This window comes from Sus scrofa, chromosome 15, assembly GCF_054392235.1.
Source record: "Sus scrofa isolate SSC_HxYL_T2T_F1_AM1 chromosome 15, Sscrofa_HxYL_maternal_Yorkshire_Landrace_v2.0, whole genome shotgun sequence".
Classification (NCBI taxonomy): domain Eukaryota; kingdom Metazoa; phylum Chordata; class Mammalia; order Artiodactyla; family Suidae; genus Sus; species Sus scrofa.
This window is the reverse complement of record NC_139397.1, coordinates 22,158,280-22,178,987: the sequence shown is the minus strand read 5'-3', so window position 1 is coordinate 22,178,987 and position 20,708 is coordinate 22,158,280. Positions and strand designations below refer to the sequence as shown.

Genomic DNA, 20,708 nt, shown 5'->3' with positions numbered 1-20,708 from the left:
ACTATTTAATAAAATTACCACTTAGTAACTGACATTAGTAGATCTTTTTAACCATTGAGACACTGTATTTTTCCTTTCTATGGCTTTCTCTTCAGTAGGCATACACAGAGACAGAAAGGCCTGATCTTTTGATGATTCTAAGTAACAAAATATGAGGGTAGAGTGAGTAAGAAATCCATGGGGAATGGGGTTTTAAAAATGTGTATCATGAATATTCTGTCATTTTTTTAAAAAACAAAGCAGGTATATGCATGCTAATTTGAAAGGATTACCAATCTCTCTTCTGTATCTATTTCTTTAAATCTGCCTCAAATAGTTATCTTGGAAAATAATTCTAATATATATATCTAAATTCATCATTTGTCTATTTTGACACCTCTATCCAGCTATAAATTTCCTTTTTTTTTTTTTTTTTTCTATACTCACTTAAGGGCAAGTTGGTTCAAATGCCCCCAGCAGCTTACCTCTCAAATTTCCAGATTCCTTCCCAGCCAGGAATGTCTTGTAATACTTCTATAGATGTATCTGATTTCCTTTTGAAATTACTTTTCCCCTGAATGGCACATTCCTGGCACATACACCGTCATTCCCCATCCAAATCCCATATAAACATTATTGATTGGTCACGTAACTCTTTCAACCTCAGGGTCCTTCCCCACAGAGCAGGCAGCCACCATCAGTCAGGTAAAGCCAACCTGTGTGTCATCTCTCTGCCAGAGCGGGTGTCTTGGTCCATTGCCACCATTCTTTTTTAGGTGTTATGAAAACAAAAATGCAGACTGCAGACACACCCTTATGCTTCCAAGAGAACAGGAGGCTCGTGTCTGTTTCCTTAAAAATCCCCAGTGTCTGCCTTTTTGTTTCATTCTTTATTTTAATAAATAAATGCATGTCTTTTAGTAAAGATATACTCGCATACCTTTATATAATAAGTATATTTAAAGTATGTACATAAATATGTAAGATATTACTACAAACCCCTTAAGTTATAGGACTTACTCATTTTGCCGTTGAGGACTGTGCTTGCCGTGTGTTTCTGGGCTTGTCAATTTTCCTTACGAATCATTTCAAATTTGAGGGAAAAGGAGATAATAAACTTTTTTAAAGTGTTAAATTGTTCAATAGCAGGATTTAGCACACAAGGAAATTAGAACTCCTTCAGTCCAGCTGCCCGATTTTCCAAATGAGGAAGCTGAGCCTGAGGAAGGCTAAGTGAATCCCCGAAGTCCTACGTGCAGTGAAAAGGGGAGCCAGGGGAGGAAAGAAGGCTCTTGTTTCCATGTACACGTTGATGTCCCACTCAAGTCACTAAAACCGGTATGCATTAATGAGATGACAGCTTCCTCATCAGCCACCTTCTTCTCCAGGTTCCTAAGTTGTGAGGGGTCCGTGGGACTCAGGATGTCTACAGAATTCTCTAGGTCAGTGAAATGGATTCTTTCTTACTTGGGATGATGTACACAATATCTGTAAGGAAGCAGAACTCCTCAGCACAAACCTCCTAACTCCTCTATTCTATTTTTGACACCTTAACCTAAAGTAATTTCACACTACCTCATAAAACCTTTGAAAATGGATCATTCAAGGATATTTTGCACTTCCTGAATTCTCGTTTCCAAAAACTACCTCTAAAGTTTACATTAGATTGCTGTATTTCCAAATTCTATTCTCCAGTCATCCTCTGTAAATTTTTTTTCCAAAAAAAAGTGAAAAGGAGAAGATGGGGGAAAGGAGAAAGAGAAAGAGAATAGACACAGAAAAAAATGCAACATCTTCACTGATGAGCTTGACTTTCCTTCCTGGACTTAAGAGGAAGCTGCTAACAAGGGTATCCGTGGACAGCTTTGCTCTGACTATAGGTAGAAAAGCATAGGGGAGTACCACATTTTTGTTCAGTTCAGCTCACTTTCTGCTGGAGCAAAAACGCCTGGGGGTTGAGGAAACATTTAACCTGCCAGTGACCTATAAAACAAAAACTATTTGTAATAACAGGAAGGTATAGAATGCCCAAATTTCCTACTGCAAGGAAAATAGGAGTAAAGTGGAAGGTAACACACCACCTAAACTCAAAGATTTTGCATTCTAATTGAGGGAGATAAAACATATGTGCATGAAATAACTTAGAGATAAAAATAAAACATGTCAACAACAATGTAATACAATCTGAATGTTTAAATGCCAAGAAAGCAAATAACGAAGTGATCAGAATACAATTCTTAAAGGCTTCTTCATAGAGATAGGCTTAAATATGGTTTTGGATATGGTGACTGACAAAGAGTGCAAAGCCGTAAGGATAGACAAGCAGGGAAACTGACCTCTGGACCCTGAATGAATGCAATCTGCTTTCATTATCTTTTTTTTAACTTTTTTTTTAATTAATAGATTTTACTTTTTTACTAAATGAGAACAGATTTAGTTTTGTATAAAACTGAGCAGAAAGTACAGAGAATTTCCACATACTCTCTCCCCCACCCCCAAAACACACAGACAGAATTTCCCCTATTATTAATATATTGCATTAGTGTGCTATATTTGTTGCAAATGGTGAGCCAACATCAATACATTGTTATTAACTACAGTCCATAGTTTACATTATGGTTCACTCTTAATGTAGTATACTATATAGGTTTTAACAAATATTTAATGTCATGTGTCCACAGTTTATAATATCATACAGAATAGCTCCATTGCCCTAAGAACTCTCTATGCTCTGCCTCCCTCTGCCCTACCTCCTAGCAATCAATGATCTTTCATTATCTCCAGAGTTTTGCCTTTTCCAGAATGCAGATACTTGAAATCATACAGCCTTTTCAGACTGGCCTCTTTCACTGAGCAATATACATTTAAAACTCCTCCACATCTTTTCCTGACTTGATAGCTCATTACTTTTTATCACTGAATAATATTCCATTGTCCCACAATGTAGCTGTCCCACAGTTTGTTTATCCACTCACCCACTGAAGGTTATTCATCATCTTTTTCAATTTAAAAACAAAGTTTAACTTACCTTTTTTAACCCATACATTACTCAGGTAGGAAACATGGTTCTCAGAACACACTATTCACCTTGAGACTTGTTTGTCTGGGGGAGTATACTGTCATTTTCTACAACATAATACCAGGTCATAATTTCTCACCTTGAATGTGAGCACTGGGCCACCTCAACCCTTTTGCATTCATTCATTGGTAACGTGTAAGCAAAGCATTTTAGAAGGTACAAACAAAAGATGACAGTCATGAAATTAATTTCTGGACTTTTTAACTTAATATGGTTATTATAAATCATCTGTTGGGGGTCATATATTTTCCTTTCCTCTAGAACTACGGCGACATAGTTCACAATGAATCCGAATATAAATCTGTTTGAAATTATGCCTTTTTCTCTCTTCTTTACTGTGCTAATTATATCCAAAGAAACCAATTCTATGACTTGTTCAAAAGTGACATTGTAAGCTGTCGTTGATTCTCTAAGTGGAAAAAAATGTCACCAGGCATACCTGTGTCTTTCTTTTTGACACCAAGTAACATTGATAAGCAAAATACTGTACTATTACTAATAAAAAAGACTCCCTACCATTTGAAGGGAATTTTCAATGAAAGCCATTTCCTTGGCTCCATAATTATGTATACATGTTGATTTTAAGACAGAACACAAGAGGTTTTGCCATAAAAATTTAAAAGTTCAAGCAGAAAAAAAAATAATCACAATATCTTTCAGTTATTTGCTGCTTGTATTTGCTTTCTTAAAATGCACAACTAAATGCTCTCTACATACAGATATCACTTGGTAGGTGGAGTATATTTTATTACAGGGTTATTTTCCAGTACATTCGGTATAGTTAAGGTAAAGTGTATTAACGTTCTCTCAAAATAATGATGAAAACAGAGTTATATGGTCATGAATGCTTCAGCCATTGTCAGGAAGTTAAGAACTGACAGGAGATCCAAATAATCAACTCTGCCTGGTGCATATACCGTAGTTTTCCCCTGGGATATCCAGTCTAATCCTACAATGTATCTGACTGGCATGAATGTAGAATTACTTTCAATAAAGATTTTATTTCAAGCTTGGATGATTTCCCCCAAAACATCTTGTCACTAAGGCAAAGTATATCATAGAATATCTGATTTTTTTTTTCCTACAAGTCAGCTTTTGAGGGGGGAAAATACACAGTTCAACCCAAGTACTCTACTCAGGTCAATTCATGTAAAAATCACATTTTAACATATCTAGACTGATTAAAGATTTGCTATGTTAAAGAAACCAGGGAGCTGTCAAAGAGAGCTCACTCTGAAGTCTGCAAATGTAAAGAATAAGTCACACATTTGCTCATCTACAATTTGCACTCCCCCTGCAGTAATATCCTCTTGGAGAGCAGGCAGGACAGATGACTCCAGGAGCTAACACCCAGCTTCTAGAGTATTTGTCTTTTTGCAAGTAAGGAACATTTAAAGGTCACATCTTCCAATAAGTATGAGATGGTTCCCAGGCTATATGAGAAATATGAATGGCCTGGTCATGATCACAGTAAAACGATCTTCATTTCTCTATTTATCCTTCTCTTTGTCTTTATCTTGTTCTCTTCCTTCATGATGTCAAATTAAGTCAGCATGTCAAAGGCAGGGGGCAGTCAGTAGCAGTCCACTACTCTGTTTTGAAGTCCCTGCAATGTTTCATGTTATATTTGCTTACATTAACTCAGCCTTGGTGTCACTTTGTTTAATTTATGCTTGGTTCATATATGCTTAAAAATATCTTAGGTTACCTATAGTCTCAATCCTTACTCACTAAAAGCACACCAATCACATGAGTTAGGTCCAATGGGAAAAGAATAATTATTTTCATATTTAATAATCATAGCATGTTATATTTATGCAATGTTTTAAATTCAAAATCCTTTTTATCTCATGTTTTATGACTAACATATCATATTCTGATAAAATGGATGTGCAAGAATGAAAACTCAGTGTGCATAACAGCAGATGAAAGGAGAAAGCCATGAAAACATCTAGGTTTGAGTCTTGGCTTTTTGTCATAATTGGCTGTGTGACCCTTGGACAGGTCATTTAATCAAGAACTTTTTAAGCCCCTGCTACACTCCAGATCTGCCCATGAAGCCTTTTAGAAACTCTAAGACTTGGGCCTCAGCCCTGGGCTACTAAATCAGAATCTCTCTGCTATCCTTTTGCTTTTTTAAGAGCTCCACCCAGGAGTACCCCCTGCGGCAAAATGGGATCAGTGACTTCTCAGCCGCACTAGGACACAGGTTTGATCCCCAGCCTGGCACTGTGAGTTAAAAGGACCTGACGTTGCATAGGTTGCAGCTGTGGTGGGATCTGGAGCTCCATATGCCTCAGGGTGGCCAAAAAAAGAGAAAAAAAAAAAAGCTCTAGCCAGAGTGGAAAAACAGTGAATCCTAATCTCCCTTTCCTTTCTTTTTTATAAGATAACAAATGGCAGAAGCCAATGTAAATGCACGTAATAAAAATTTACATTTGTATGGAGTTCCTGTCATGGCATGGTGCAGTGGTTAAGGAACCCGACTAGGAACCATGAGGTTGCAGGTTCGATCCCTGCCCTTGCTCAGTGGGTTAACTATCCGGTGTTGCCATAAGCTGTGGTGTAGGTTGCAGACATGGCTTGGATCCCACGTTGCTGGCAGCTACAGCTCCAATTAGACCCCTAGCCTGGGAACCTCCATATGCCGCGGGAGCAGCCCAAGAAAAGGCAAAAAGACAAAAAAAAAATTACATTTGTATAACTTATAAACATTTTTTTAACTTAATTCTCAAAAAAAGCCCATGAGGTCACTCTTAATATTAACTTCACTTTCTAGACAAGGCAAATGAGGCTCGGAACACTGGTCAGGCCTATCTAAGACCACATGGTGAGAGCTGAGTTCCAGTTTGCAGGCTCTCTATGGGGCAGTGGTTCTCTCCTCAGCACAATAGAATCACACATGGAGCTCTTATTGAACCCAGACTTCATCACAGGCCAGTTACAACAGATTCTCTGTGGGTGAGTGCCAGAATCTGATATGGTTTTTGAATGCTTCACAGACGGTATTAATACCAACCAGGATTGAGAATCTCTGCTCTAGAATGACCAGAAGTAGTTTGAAAAATATAAACTATTAATCATATAGCACCTTGGCATTATCCCAGTTTTGTTGGTGATAAAACATGAATTTGGAGTGGGAGAGACTCATGAACACAGACCAGGCCAGAGCTAGACTCCAGACTAGATTTCAGATCTCCTCTTTCAGAACCAGTTTTCTTTCTGCTGGAACTTTTCTAATTCCCCAGAGGTTATGGTCACAATCACTGGTTGACCTTAACATGGTGATGGTTATCTATAACACCAGTGGAAGGAGGGGTGGAGCAGACTGGAGAAGAAAGAGAAGTCAAACTATGATGTGGACCCAACAAAGCCTGGCCATCCCTCAGGAGCTTGGGAGCATCTACACCCATCAGATTTGTCTCCAGATGGACTAGAATGACTCAGCTCTCCTACCCCATTGTGATCAGTCATTGGCCATGGGCTGTCTCTGAGTCTCCTGGGGGTGAGGCTCCTTCCACTGAGATGGATCTTGCAGAGGCTGAAGGCTGTATCTGATTGCTGCTTACACCTGCAGCTGGGACATCCATCCTTCCTAGACAGGACATCTGGGCAGCATATCTTGTGTCCACCACAGTCCATCCTTTGTGCCCCGTGAATCCATTCTTGTGTGTTTATGGAGCAGCTCCCCAGTACTCTGGGAAGCCTCACCTCCTGAATAACCCTTTGATGAGGAAACTTCAGTAGGATAAACTTAAGCACTGCAGATGCAGCTGGGCCTGAGCCCATGACTAAAGCTTGTAGTCTTGTTCTTCTGTTATCCATTCTAGGTGGCCCTCAGTTATCACCCCTGCTGGTCATGCTGACCAAACACAAGTGACTCAGACCTTCACTCCCAAGGGGTCCAGACTCCTGACCACCATGTCTTCTCAGACAAGAATTGCTGCCTTACCCATTAATCATCACATCTAGGTGACAAGGAACTTGGAGGCCCTATACAGATCATCTGGGTGCTATACACACTATTCCCTATCCCTATTGTGTAATAGCAGCCCAATCTTCTCCACTTGATCATGGTCAATGACCTCTGCCTAGATGGTCACTCTTCTCTTGGCCTGCTGGTCCCTAGACTCAAGTAGCCCCAAGTGCCCAGGAGCAGCAGTAGCTTATAAAACAATGGATAGATGTATCATTCTGACACAGTGATACAAGATGAATAGCATCTTTGTTGTCTGCCATTTATTTTTCTCCTGGGGATGCCATGTTCTATTAACCACGTTCATAACTCTCTGTAAGTCAGGTCCCCTTAGCTCCCCCTTGGGCCCTTCTGCTTATGATTATAATTACAACTACCTGGCTTCCAGCAGCTAAACCCTACCACCTGGCCTCTGTTATTCCAGTGTTTATCATCCCCATTATTACTGGTGAGTCTAGTTCTGTAATGAGTTCTCCTATAGCCCACCCTGATTTACAGAGTAAAGACCCCTATAATTGCAGACAATTTTTTTTGTGGAGTATCAGCAGTGCTTAGCCATCGCCCAGTCTTTTGTGATTCAAATGCCCTAGCTGCAAAAATCCAAAGCATTTTCTCTGCTTTTCTGTTGTATCATCCCTCCGCTGAGAACAAAACACTGCTGACTGAATCTTGGAGAAAAGCAAGAGTGCAAGGAAGGGTGGGGAAGAAACCTGTTATTATACATTTTCCACCTCAGATCTAATGATAGTTTGACTTTCCCCAAATGTCCCTTCTTTCATCATTAATCTGGAAGCCCAAACCAAACTTTTTTTTTTTTTTTTTTTGTCTTTTTAGAGTTCCCAGGCTGGGGTCTGATCAGAGCTGCAGCTGCCAGCCTACACCACAGCCACAGCAGCACAGGATCTGAGCCACGTCTGTGACCTATACTACAGCTCACAGCAATGCCAGATCCTTAACCCACTGAGTGAGGCCGGGTATCAAACCTGCATCCTCATAGATACTAGTTGGGTTCATTACTGCTGAGCCACATTGGGAACTCTCCAAACCACATTTTAAACGTCATTCAGTTTTCCGTCCAATATGGAAATCTGGAACATTCCTGAATGCCTTGTGATGGGGAACTCATGGACTATTTATGCGTAAAATATTTAATAACCTGATATATGATCACTATATTTTTCTAGTACACATATGGAAAAATCTATATGAAATAATAAGAGTAGTAATGTCTAAATTGTGGGATTATGAGGGATTTTACTTTCTATTTTTCCTTGTCTACATTTTCTAAATTTTCTATAATAACCTTTTGAAGTAGCCTATTTTCACAACTCTAATTCTTCATATGGAGGTGAAATTGGTCTCTGGGCCAATTCCAGAAACTGGATTTACTAGAAGAAAGTAGAAGTTTTCCTCCATATCGTGGCTTTTTACATTCAGTCATCACAGCTTCCCTAACTGTTCTTTTTCCCAAACCAAACAAGGTCAGTCCCTGCCCTGTACCATTGAGGAGCCTGTCTCTCCTGAACACATTCACCCTGGAGCTCACTGGTTGTGGAGCTTCTATCTTAGAGTCAAGTCACTGTGAAAACTATCTTAAACATCTTTTTCCTCAGAAAGTAAAATTAAGTGTGGATAATTGAATGTTGATACCCAAATTGAAACGGATTCTCTTTTAGCTGTTCTGGAACCTTTTAAACAAGGACACAATTTTCAAGAACACTGCTGAAGATTTGTTATAGATGCCCTTAGTGGGAACTGAAATAGCTATTCTCTGCACCTGTGTGAAAAGGAAAAAAAAAAAAAAGAGAGAGAGAGAGAGATTGATGAATTCTGACTTTGCATATTGATAGCATTCCTTTTATTTTTATCTAACATCGAAAGGCAAATATTTAAGTTCCATATTTTCCACTAATGTCTTATAATTAGGTGCCTTATTCTGCTTAGCCTAATTAATGCTGATCCATGCACAAACCTCAGTGTTCTCTATAAAATGTTACTAGTACATACTAGTGTTTTAACTGCCTTACTGGACGAACTCCAAGTAGAGAATAATAAACAGTCTTTTTTTTTTTTCTTTTCTAAAAATACTCCCACCATGTAACATATTTCCTAGCTTTTCTCCCTAAATCCAGGGCAATGTCTTCCCAGGATGGTCCTATTATCCATGGTTATTGGTAGATCAGCAGAGCTTGGGGAATAAAAATTAAGTCTCCTTTTACTGCTGACGTGGTCAAATGTGGATGGCTAAAGCCATTTTAAAACTTAGGAGAAAACATTTAAGGGAAACTATAGCTGAAATTCTCAATGTAGCTCACCAATAGTGCTTTTCCATTCACAATGAGAAGTAAATACATTTAGAAGTTAAAACTGTGTGAATATTGAGAAAAAGACAACATATATATTAATTTGGTTTTTCTTCCACCTGAACACTCTTTTCAACTCTCTAAATGTATTCTTGGATGTGAATTAAGTGATTAAAAAAATCAAAATATGTCACCCAAGATTGTGTTGACTTTCTGACTCACTTCTCTTCCAAGTCGGCCTCAGGCCTCACTGTTAGGAAACCTCTTGATGTCATACACACAGTTCTTGAATCTCAGTTATTTGTGGAAAGAATATCTGTCTCCCAGAGGAATAAAGATCTGCATCTTCATCTTGGCACAGCTGCTAGTTAACACTGTAACCTTGAGTGAATTATTCAGTCTTTCTTAAGTTCATTTTGTCCATCTGAAAAAAAAATTGTCGGAACATTTTCCTTCACATCTGAAAAAGAAAAAAAAAAAGAGAATATTCTTAATGTATATTAAGTGCTAGTGCAGAATATACACAGAGACAGATCTTCAACAGAGGAGGAAATACCAGGTGTGTGTGTCTGTGAGTTGTAGGAAAGCATCAGAAATAATGGAGAATGGCAGTTTTTCAACCAATGTTATTGGGGGAATCAGCTAGCTTTTGGAGAAAAGTAAATTGAGATTACCATCACATTTCATACACTAAAATATATTGAGATGAATTAGAGGATATGGAAATTAAATCATTTTTAAAAACTAGGAAATATATTGATAGTTATCTGATGTATTTAAATGTGTGAAGTTTATAATAACAAAAACAATGATAGAAATTCCAAAAGAAATAGTGCTGGATATGACTACATAAAAAAAGTCAAATAAAATCAAGAAACAAAAGAATTGGGAGAATATAAGTACAACAAAGTAATTAAATGTTACACATCAATACGTAAAAAAGTCACAAATCTCTATGTACATGGATATTTTTTGTAGCATTGTCTGTAATAGCAAAAAATTAGAAGCAACCTAAAAGTCCATCGGCAGGGGAATAGTTAAATAAATTAAGGTATTTCCATACTATGAAATGTAACAACTTTTTAAAAGGATGAAGTATTTTTATATGTACTGACTTGGAAAGATGCCCATGATATATAGTTAAGGGGGAAAAAAAGCAAATTGTAGCATATTATGTATTTTTTTTATCTCATTCTCTTTTAAAAGGAAAATTATATATATATACACATATATAAAGATACATAGATGGATGGATAGATAGAAAAACATCCAGAAGGAACATCCATCTGTTAATTATAGTTATCATGAAGGAATTTGACTGGAAAACCAGAGAGGATTTTACCTTTTTACTCTACATCCTCCTGATTGGCACACTTTTTAAAGATTATGTATTAGTTTTGCTATACAAAATGATTAAGTGGATTAAACCAACAAACAAAATTATATGCTCTCAATAGGAAAGGGGTAGGAGATATGAACAACTATTCACTGCACTGCCTGCTTTTTTTGCCTCATTCCCCAGCCTTCAGCACACTCTCCTCTCCTCGATTCCTAAAACCACGCAGCACAATCTTACCACCGGGCTTTCTACCTATTATTCCCTGCCTAGGTTTCTCCTTCCCCTGGCACGTGCACATAAGCCTCTCTCTGCCCAAGTGTCCCTTCCTTAGAAAGAGCTTCTGGGCCCTTGTCCTCTCTCTGCACATTAAAATTATCTGGGTGCTATATTATCTACAGCCAGCCAGGCTCTACCCATCCTGAGTAAAGAACAATCCCTGGAGATGAATTCTAGTCCACCAGGAATTTTTAAAAAGGCCCTAGGGTCAGTGGAAGAAACACTACTCTTCTTAGTTTTTCTTGAAGTGCCTTAAATCACACTGTGTATAGAGTAGTGTATTTGTTTGTTGTCTGGTACTCCCACTAGATCATGGTCAGGGACTTTGTATCTTTCACTCATTGCATCATCCCCAGTTTCCAGAACAGTGTCCAGCATCTAGCAGGTGCTGAGTGATAGCTGGTCTATTGAGTAATAGGTTTTGTGAATGAATAGCAATTACCGTGAGTAACTCTTTACAGTTACCAGTATGTTTTTTTTTCCTTATTATACTTTTCTAAACTTTTCAAACTCTAATAAAAATGTATTAATTTATAATCATAACAAAAGAAATTGAAGCTGATTTTAAATGCGCCTTTGAAATCATGATATATTTGAAACACAATGATTAGTGCATAATAGATATTCAACAAATAGTAACTACTGTCATTGTTCCTTTTTGATATCATTTATGATGTAAGGGTTTTGGCTGTGATATCCCATTTTATCTATGGTTGCTGTCACCTTATAGAATACATATTCCAATCAGAAATAAGTCATTAAGAAGCCTACAGGTTATTCATTTTTTTAATTTATCAGTCTGCCTACCTTATTGTTATGAATATTGCTTTAAAGATACTGTAGACTCTCCCTGCAATGTCCAATCCATATAAATATGAAACAATTGGATAATTGAAAATGTTTCAATCTTTTGCATTGAAATCAATGCAAAGGAGGGTACTCAATAAATGCAAAGAATAAGACCATGTTAGCTGTGAATGTATAACTGCCATATAAAGTATCTTTTCCAAAAAGTGCTTTGAAAATATTACATACACATGGTTTTAAAGATAATTTAAAAGCAAATCTATCCAAATAGAGCAATAATTCCCATTTAGGAGGGTAGTTCTTTTGCTTGCTTTGGAAAATAATATGATATTTAAGTATAAAAGTGAAGACTTTACAATTAGTTTAAACCAATTTATTTATAAATTTATATATAAAAATTATTGAATCACCAGTTAACAACCACCTTGAAATACCTTAGTGTGAAATGCCAAAACATTTGTGAACGTGCTTCTGTTTTGCAACATTTGAAAATTGTTCTAACGTGTAGCCACGACTTTAAGGGAGAAGGTCGAATTCCTGCTAAGTCCCTGGTCTTTTAAAAAAAAAAAGAGAAAGAGAGAGAGGGTGAGTGTAGACAGTAGTATAGTTTGTGCAGATTGAGAGTAGGCAAGCATATGGTGAGCATGGATTCCCCCCAAAGTAGTTACAGCACATAGGAAACATAAGTTGAGCACATTGAAAATTTATTCTATTTTTAACAGCCTCTCTTCACTGAAGTGGTCAAAGTCACAATTAACATTTCATGTCCAGTGGCTAAGCTGTATATTGCAAGCCAGGTGTGCCCTGATGGAGAAAGTACATTTATACCCCATTTTCCCTATTCAAGTTAAACAGTCCTCAAGTTATATGTGTTGGAAAATCACAGCCATCCAAAGATAGAGAAGGGAATACTTTTCATACACCTCCAATAACTTGAGACTTGTCCTGCAGGCAATTATGCGGCTTTCTACTTCCTTTGCAAGTCACTATGGTAACAGCAAAGCACAAACTTAAAAGGAAGTTTGCATCCATATATCTGTTTGGAGCTGGACTGTTATTAAATGCATTGGTTTTCTTAATTAGGCATTAATTTTGAGTTTCACAGTAAGTCTTTCAGTTTGAATCATTTAGCTGAGATTTTAAGCAGCTAAGATACTTCTTTGAGTTAGCAATTCAGGTCACTTTTGGAAAAACTTACCCAGCATAAGACTGTGAGGATTTTTTTTTTTTTTTTTTGGTCTGGGGTCCAACATCTGTAGCACTGGATTATAGATTGTTTCTAAAATAATCTTAAATCGATGGATCATTGCTCCTTCCATTTGGGCCTCTGGCATTTCTTCTCCTTTTTATGGTGTAAGATGTATATCACCTGTTTAATCTCTTGCCAGAAAAAAATGAATTCTTACCCACTTCAAGATTTTATAAACTTGAATTTTACTTAGCAGTATAAGAGTTCCTTTTACAGTGAATATATATTAAGTGCTATTTTGTGAACAAATTCTTAAAATCATAATTATTTTTTGTCAGGCTATTTTAAACTGAGCAATATTCATAAATAATCTTTTTCCAAAAAAGTTTGGGGCCTTTTTCCTACTAGTCAAGCATTCACAGGCACTGAAATTTGAGCTCTTGATGTTGCTTCGAATCAAGTATCTATGCTATAAGAATTTCTTGGGAGTAAACTAATGGCGAGTAAACACATATGCAAAAGAATTTCCAAATATTGCTCTAAGATCTAAATGTCTTTGCACCTTCTTACCCATCCATAAATTCACTGTGTTGTCATCTCTCAACCATGTCTCTGCTCTCACCTTTCTCATTCAGGTGTGGTCTTTTGCCTCCTGGTCTTCGTTTTGTCCCAGAAAGGGAGTTTCTTTCATTTCTTTGCTGAAAACATGTTAAATTGTAGCTCACAATTTACAACACTGTCATGGAGTTAAAGGCCAGATGAAATCTAAGCCCTACCAGAGGAGTGGAACTTGCCAGAAATGACCACAGCCTGACCTCTTTGAGTGAGCTGCTATAGAGTTCTGAAGCTGGGTGGCATAGGAGGGTAAAATGCAAAAAATTTCAGACGTAATTAGTAGTCCCTTAGCAAAGCACACTAGAGTAAAGTTTCCTTATATATGCTCATTGTCACTCAAGAAAGATGATCTATGATGTTCAAGTAAGTTAGGGAACACACGAGTAACACACAGATGGACAGGGGTAGTTTTCTGCAGGACTTGTCAGAGCCTTTATTATATTATTATGCACTGTAAATTTCCAAGAAGAAAAAAATGGCATATAATTTCCTGTAAAACTTATCTTACTCTAGAATGCTATTTTTGTGAAGTATGTCACAGAAATTGTGTTTTGCAGAGCTCACTTTAGTGAAAGCTGTCCTGGAAGTACTGCCAAACCCATAGAAAAAATGTATTTGGTTTCTGAATCAGATCCTCCCCTCCAATAATACAACTCTACTGCATTTTAAGCTACTAGAAGTACAAATTACTGTTTTTGAGAGTTTTCCATCTTAGATACTAGACTGCCTTTTTTTTCCATGCAGGGCTTTTATTTTTTTCAATAGCCTACACTTCTCCTCTACATATGTTTTATGAGTTGAAGCCTTCAGAAATAATGGCACTTGCAAGCCCCAGCTAGTCCCTACAGTGAGATTAGAAATTATGATATCCATTGATTTGATGTAAAAAAATTGAGATTTAAATAATTTTGTAGGTTAGTATTCTAGCTCCATTTTGAAATTGTGATTGACTACTTATGTGGTCCTAAATCAACCACTTAACTATTTCAAAATCTATTGAGATAGAGATTAGGTAAATTCATATTTGAATAGTGAAGTTTACAACAGCAGGAATTTATTTTCTAGACACCCCCAGTTGGGGGGCCTTCTTTCCTAGAAATGTCTATCATCACCCCCTATTATTAAAGGGATTTAATCTGGAGTTCCCTGGTGACTCAAGGTGTTAAGGATCTGGCATTGTAACTGCTGTGGCTCAGGTCACTGCTGGGGTGTGGGTTCAATCCCTGGCCTGGGAACTTCCACATGGAATAAAACCAAAAAGAAAAAATAAAAAAAAGAAAAGAAAAGAAAAAAGGATTTAATCTAGCTTGAATGTCATTATGCAAATATATTTGCCTATCTATATGAATCATATACTTACGTAGTTGATAACTTCAACCTCTAACAGCCGTTCACCTTTAGCATATTTTCTAACTTAAAGATTGATTTCTCAATTCACCAACTGCTGGTTGGTTGATATTTAAGACATAAATTGCCAATGAAATACACACACACATGCACACACAAGCTCACATTCTGTAACAGTGAAGAGGCAGGATAGCATGTATTCTCTATAACACACATCCACATTTTCTTAACATTCTTTCTTAACTACATTTGATTTTTCTAAAAGTTATTGCAAGTAACTTAATTCTCCCAACTTAGGAAAAAAATTCTAAGCTGCTATGGAAATTTAACCTGCAGTAATTCCTATATAACAAGAATACAAAACTAGATTTTTTTGGTCAGATCTACTTGTAACAAGATGACTTTAAAGCGCTCATGAAGTAAAGCTAGTTTTATTAAAATTACATGGAAAGTGTGCAGAGAAATGGACGCAAAAGACACAGGTTGAGATGGAATGAATGTTCCACCTTCATACATATGGAAGAGCACAGAGTGTATGCCTGTCTACAGGAAATTTAGGAACTTGATGAATAGGCAGAAATCCCTTACAGGAGTCCTCTCCCACCTCCACTTGCCAAGAAAGGAAACCTTCCCCTGCGGGGCTCTGAGGCTCCTCCTCTTTACTCTGTTGGAACTCAGCCTTGGTTTCCTCTTCTACAGCTGGCCCTGCTCTGGGTTCTCAGACCAGGCCTTTTGCTGTCTAGTGGAAAAAATGTAAAGAACTCTGAGAAAGTTTAAAAAATCACCTAATCTCATGTTTTCTCTCTTCAAAAACTGAGTCCCCTGCTGTATCTTTCCAGAGTGCCCTGAAGAGCCGAGTCACCCCTCCATCACCCCAGTTTCTCAGATACCATAAGACCTCTTCTGGCTTCTACCCTCATGACCTCCTGACCATCACTGCTGTCCCCTCCAATAATCAGCTCTTGGACCTCTCTTGATTTCTAGCCTCACCTTTCTGAGTTTGATGCAGTTCTGGCTCCCAGCCACCCCAAATCTCACTGTTCCTGCTCCCAACTGAAATTATAACCATTATTAAATAGGAAAATACACTGTCCAACTTCAGTCTGTCTTTATGTCTCCCAGTCTCCCTGGACACCAGGTCCTAAAGTTCCTCCTCTGCATCACTCATTCACCATCATACTTGCAATAGTCTCTTGTTTTTAATTCTGCTTTCTTCATGCTCTGTGACCTGTGAGCCCTGTTCTCTGCTAGATAAATCTTATCAGCTTAGACCTTTGCTGCTAATGAGTAATGTTATTAGAGTAATTTTTACCTAATAGGTGCTTGATTAATTGATCAGTTATTTGTTTAACAAATGTTTAAATTATTATTGTGGCAGAATCAACAAATGAGTTATCCCAAAAAGGTACTACTTTAAAACCGAAATAGAAAAACTGTTTTCTTTCACGGTGAATCTTACTAGTGATTTTTATAATAAGGAGGTCTGGGAGAGGCTCAAGAGAGACTGTAAGCCAAGGTAAATTGGTGTGTTAAAGGGAAGCAAAGCCTCTCTCCATTTGCTCCCACTCCAGGTTAGGAGACTGTCTTAAAATCATTCTACAGACTTTCAGTAAATGTAGTAGCAAAGTGGCACAGTTTCTTATATTCCAAAGGAAACTCTAAACTCGAAGTCTCTGATAATTCACTGATGTTTTAGAATGTGAGAATCCCTTCCAGAAATGTAGTCATGCCAACAGTACTCACAGGTACAAATGCTTTCCATTTAAAGGAGAAAAGTGGAAATGGAAGGCAGGATATCTTGAATATTTAGTCCAAGTTTAAGAGTCATTTTGCCCACAATAAATCCATTATAACTGAGCTGTCAATCACAACGCTACAGTGAGGAGTAAAAATCCAGACCCTCTTACAGAAGGATCTGTAATCATGTGGAGGATGGTAGAGTGAAACTTAGCCCAGTTATTAAACACAGGAGTCTTAACACTCCAGGGCAATGATGCTTCCATGGGTGCTGCAACCCTCCTGCCAGAGTGTGAGCCTTAGCACTGTGTGATATCAGGTCCTGCACCATGTTGGCCTCAGTTTCCCATTTGTATAAAGGGCCTCATGGGATTGTTATGAAGATTAAATGAGACCAAAAAAGTTGCTTAAAAAAAGTTATATGTCAACTTAAATTTAAAAATAAAAATAAATTTCAAATAAAAAATAGAGTTGCTTAGAAGAATATTTAATTATTATTGATACTGAGCAACTCAAGGACATCTGGCTGACTGTGAACTTCTGCTGTGGGGAGTCACAAATTGAAGGCTTTGGCTCTTCTCAGTCTCTTTCTGGAGAGAGAAGGCATGGTCTCTTGGTCATAGAAATGGCACTTCAGAGACCTAGGTTAGTGCAAGGATGGAAATAGAGCAAGTCGTCCTTCCTCCCTACCTACTCTTTGTAGTTACAAGGTAGGTCCAGGTAGGTCCACATATGCCAAAAGGAGTCTTCTAAAGTCCCACCAGGGCTCCCACATTCCCATGGGCTCTAATACCAGAGACCCCACTGCCCCACTGCCTTGCAATAGTGTTCCTTTGCTTCGCTTTATTTTCTACGCTCTATTTCCCTTGCGTAGGGTGTCTCAAGGAATGCAGAGTTTAGTGTTTCTTAGCTCCCTGTCCTTCCATATGCTGTTCCTATTTCCCTAACATCACTAAAACCTCACTGTCCCTAATTTTAATATAAAACCAAGGAGGCTTCAATTGTGAGAATAAGCATTGTTTTTTGGTTTTTTTTTTTTTTTTTTTTTTAAGTTTCAATTTATAGGATGGGGCTTTCTTTTTAAGAGTCCCATGTCGAAGCAGGCAAGGTGTTACTATTAATAAAATCATATCCTAACATTTCATTGGTATTCCAGCTCTCCACACAGTCCTAATACAAGCAAAATTTCATAGATTCCAGTGAGACTCTTTTCCTGTGCAAACGCTACAAGCTTCTGTAGTTTATTGAGATGTGAGCTAAACTGAGTAAAATGCACGGGAACACTTAGAATTTTGTTATACATCTAAATGCCTTAGAGCCTATCTGCTCAACAAAACATATTCCAGTTAGCGTTTGTCAGGAATACTTTACTCAAGTTTATCACTAAAAACTTTATTATCTTTTCAGTCTTTACCTCTACCCGCCATCATTAGTTAGGTGTATAATGTTCCATTTTGTGTTTGGCTTCTTATGTATTTATATATGTCTCACCTCTTTCTTCCATTGACTATAACCACTTCAAAGGCTGAATCTTGCTAAACTCTCCACAATAATTGTTCTAATTTTTGTTTATTTATTCATTCATTAATTCTACAAACACTTGTTGAACATCACCACGGCTGGTACTATGGGAATAAAATCCTTCTGCCAGAAGTCATAGGTTCTATTTCCATACAGTAAAGAATAAAGAGTAGAATATTAAATAATGTTGTGGTAGTTGTTTTTCTGGAACCTGAGCATTTTTTGTTTGTGTTACAGTCTCTGTTTTGCCAAAGCCACTTAATACCCTTACTTTCCTTCTTTAAGTTGAAATTTAAGAAAAGGAATTCAAGAACACAGAAATTTGCAATTCAGAAGTTGCCACAATCTTATTCAAAGTCCAGTGGACTCTCTTTTTATCCTCTCTCTCTCCATCTCTCTACAGGATAGTGGCCAAAGCATCCAAGAACCTCATGTCCACACAAAGCTTAGGGATTGTATTTGGACCCACCCTCCTGCGAGCTGAAAATGAGGCAGGAAATATGGCAGTACACATGGTCTACCAGAACCAGATCGTGGAGCTCATGCTGAGTGAGTACAGTAAGATCTTCGGCTTGGAGGAAGACTGACAGACAAGACAAGTTACAGAGTATATTCACATCTGTCTCAATGCCTAATATTTTTACATTTCTGTAAACATATTTCTGAAATATTTTTTTCCTTTCAAGCGACAGATGCCTCATTTTGTGAAAACTTAATGATGATTTTGTGTTTAAGTTCCAAACATTTGAATAAAATAGTTGACAATATTTGCCTATATGTGTTCTACATTAACCCCTTCAGTGCTGTTCCTTCCAGCACTTCTAGGCATACATTATGCATGCTCCACGCTAGGAAATAATGTGCTGGAGGACAGCGAATTTCCAAAAATAGCCTTAACGAGACTCCTGGGCATTGGATATGCGGCTGTGTGTGTAAATATGTAAGTGTGAGTGTGATTGAGAGTATGGGTGTGTGTATACACAGGAATACAACATCCTTACTATCCTGGCTGCTTCAGGCATGTGCGCACGTGTACACAAATAGAACCAAAAGAGAGGGTAAGGTAAGGCATAAATTAATAATTTGGAGGGCCACACCCAAGGCATGCAGAAGTTCCAGGGCCAAAGATCCAGCCCGCACCACAGCAGTGACAACGCTGGATCCTTAACCCACTGAGCCACCCAGGAATTCCAGTAATTTTTAAATAGAACAAAGGAAATCGAGGATCTCAACCAAAATAGACACATTTCATCTTTCAAGAACATTTTTGTAAGTGTAAATCTAGTCCAGCTATCCTTGGTTCTGTACGCTAAAATTTACAAATACATGTTGAATGGCAATTTTTCTAAAAAAAAAAAAAATGACAGTTCAAAACATTCGCCATTGGATATGCTTTTTTACATCAACTATTTGCAGTCCCATAAACATAGTCTTATAAATTAGAAGCAAAATTAGTGCCCTGCAATTTTGATCTTTCTTTTATGCAGAAATTACATGACAGTTTGTTTTTAATGTTGACATCCATTTTGAATCTTCATCAAACTGTATATCTTCCTTTTCCCTGGCTATGTCATTTTTGTAGAATTTTTATTATACTTCTGAGGATGCTTTATTGGTGAATTATATTAACACCATCTAGAAAGAACTTTTTTAAAAGTTTTATTTTCCCCTATACCTAAAGATTACTTGACTAGACTTGGATTGCTTATCCAATTGGTGGCTAGTTTCAATTGTCATGGATAAACAAAAGGATAACTGTCTAGAATATATCAAACATTGTTTTATTTTGAAAACTATGTTCTAGCTGAACACATCTCATACCCGGTTTTGTGAAAGTATTCAGCTGATAAAAATGTAGAGTTATGTTTGACAGCTTTTTAATCAAATTCAAACAGAATAAATAAAACTAATCCAGTGTGATAAAGAGTAAGTCTAGTTATCGATTTGTTCATAAAATGAAAAATAAAGCATGTAAATAATACGCGTGAAGATGGATCCAAGAGCAAACACTTAGAGCAATAACAGGCTCAGAGGCCTGGGCTGTCTGCATGGATGGGGTATACGGTGGAGGGAGAGAGCCACTTGAGAGATGGCCAGATGTGCATGCAGCTCCAGCATCCCTAGAGCTGCCTGAGGAAGGAGAGATTTCCTTTGCTCCTGTTGAATGTCTTCACTTTGGCAAAGGCTCCAGCAAGTCGGCTTATGGCCAAGAACACAAGCAACCACAATAAATGCTGAAATGTGGTTTCATCGAGTGGGACGTATACAAATACCACAAAGCCAAGGAAAGTCATAAGAGGCAGAACTCCATGATCTAAAGTCACCGGTACCAGTGAGCTAACAGACTTGCCAGCTTTAAGTTCTTCTTTTATTTACAGTTGTACTTAAGCCGTTTGGAAAAACATGGAGACATGAAACGGGAGTTTCTGGCACTCTGTTTCCAGTCTTCCTCATTTCCATCCACAGCATTCCATATTCTCAATTAGGTCTTCTCCAAGGCTCCCATTACTTCTTTTGAAAGGGGAGGATTAGGTCAAGCA

At 37.7% G+C, this 20,708-nt stretch overlaps 1 protein-coding gene across 7 annotated transcripts in view; it reads left to right on the top strand.

Annotated features, from left to right (window-relative positions):
• Window positions 1–18,935, top strand: part of ARHGAP15 (Rho GTPase activating protein 15) — a 623,564-nt gene extending 604,629 nt beyond the window's left edge. For all 7 annotated transcript variants that reach the window (XM_084998895.1, XM_021076335.2, XM_084998893.1 and 4 more), the window contains one exon: window positions 18,572–18,935. In XM_084998895.1, the coding sequence (XP_084855021.1) occupies window positions 18,572–18,755 (184 nt within the window). In that variant the 3' untranslated portion in view covers window positions 18,756–18,935. The remainder of the gene's footprint in view (window positions 1–18,571) is intronic.
• Window positions 18,936–20,708: the final 1,773 nt, after the last annotated feature.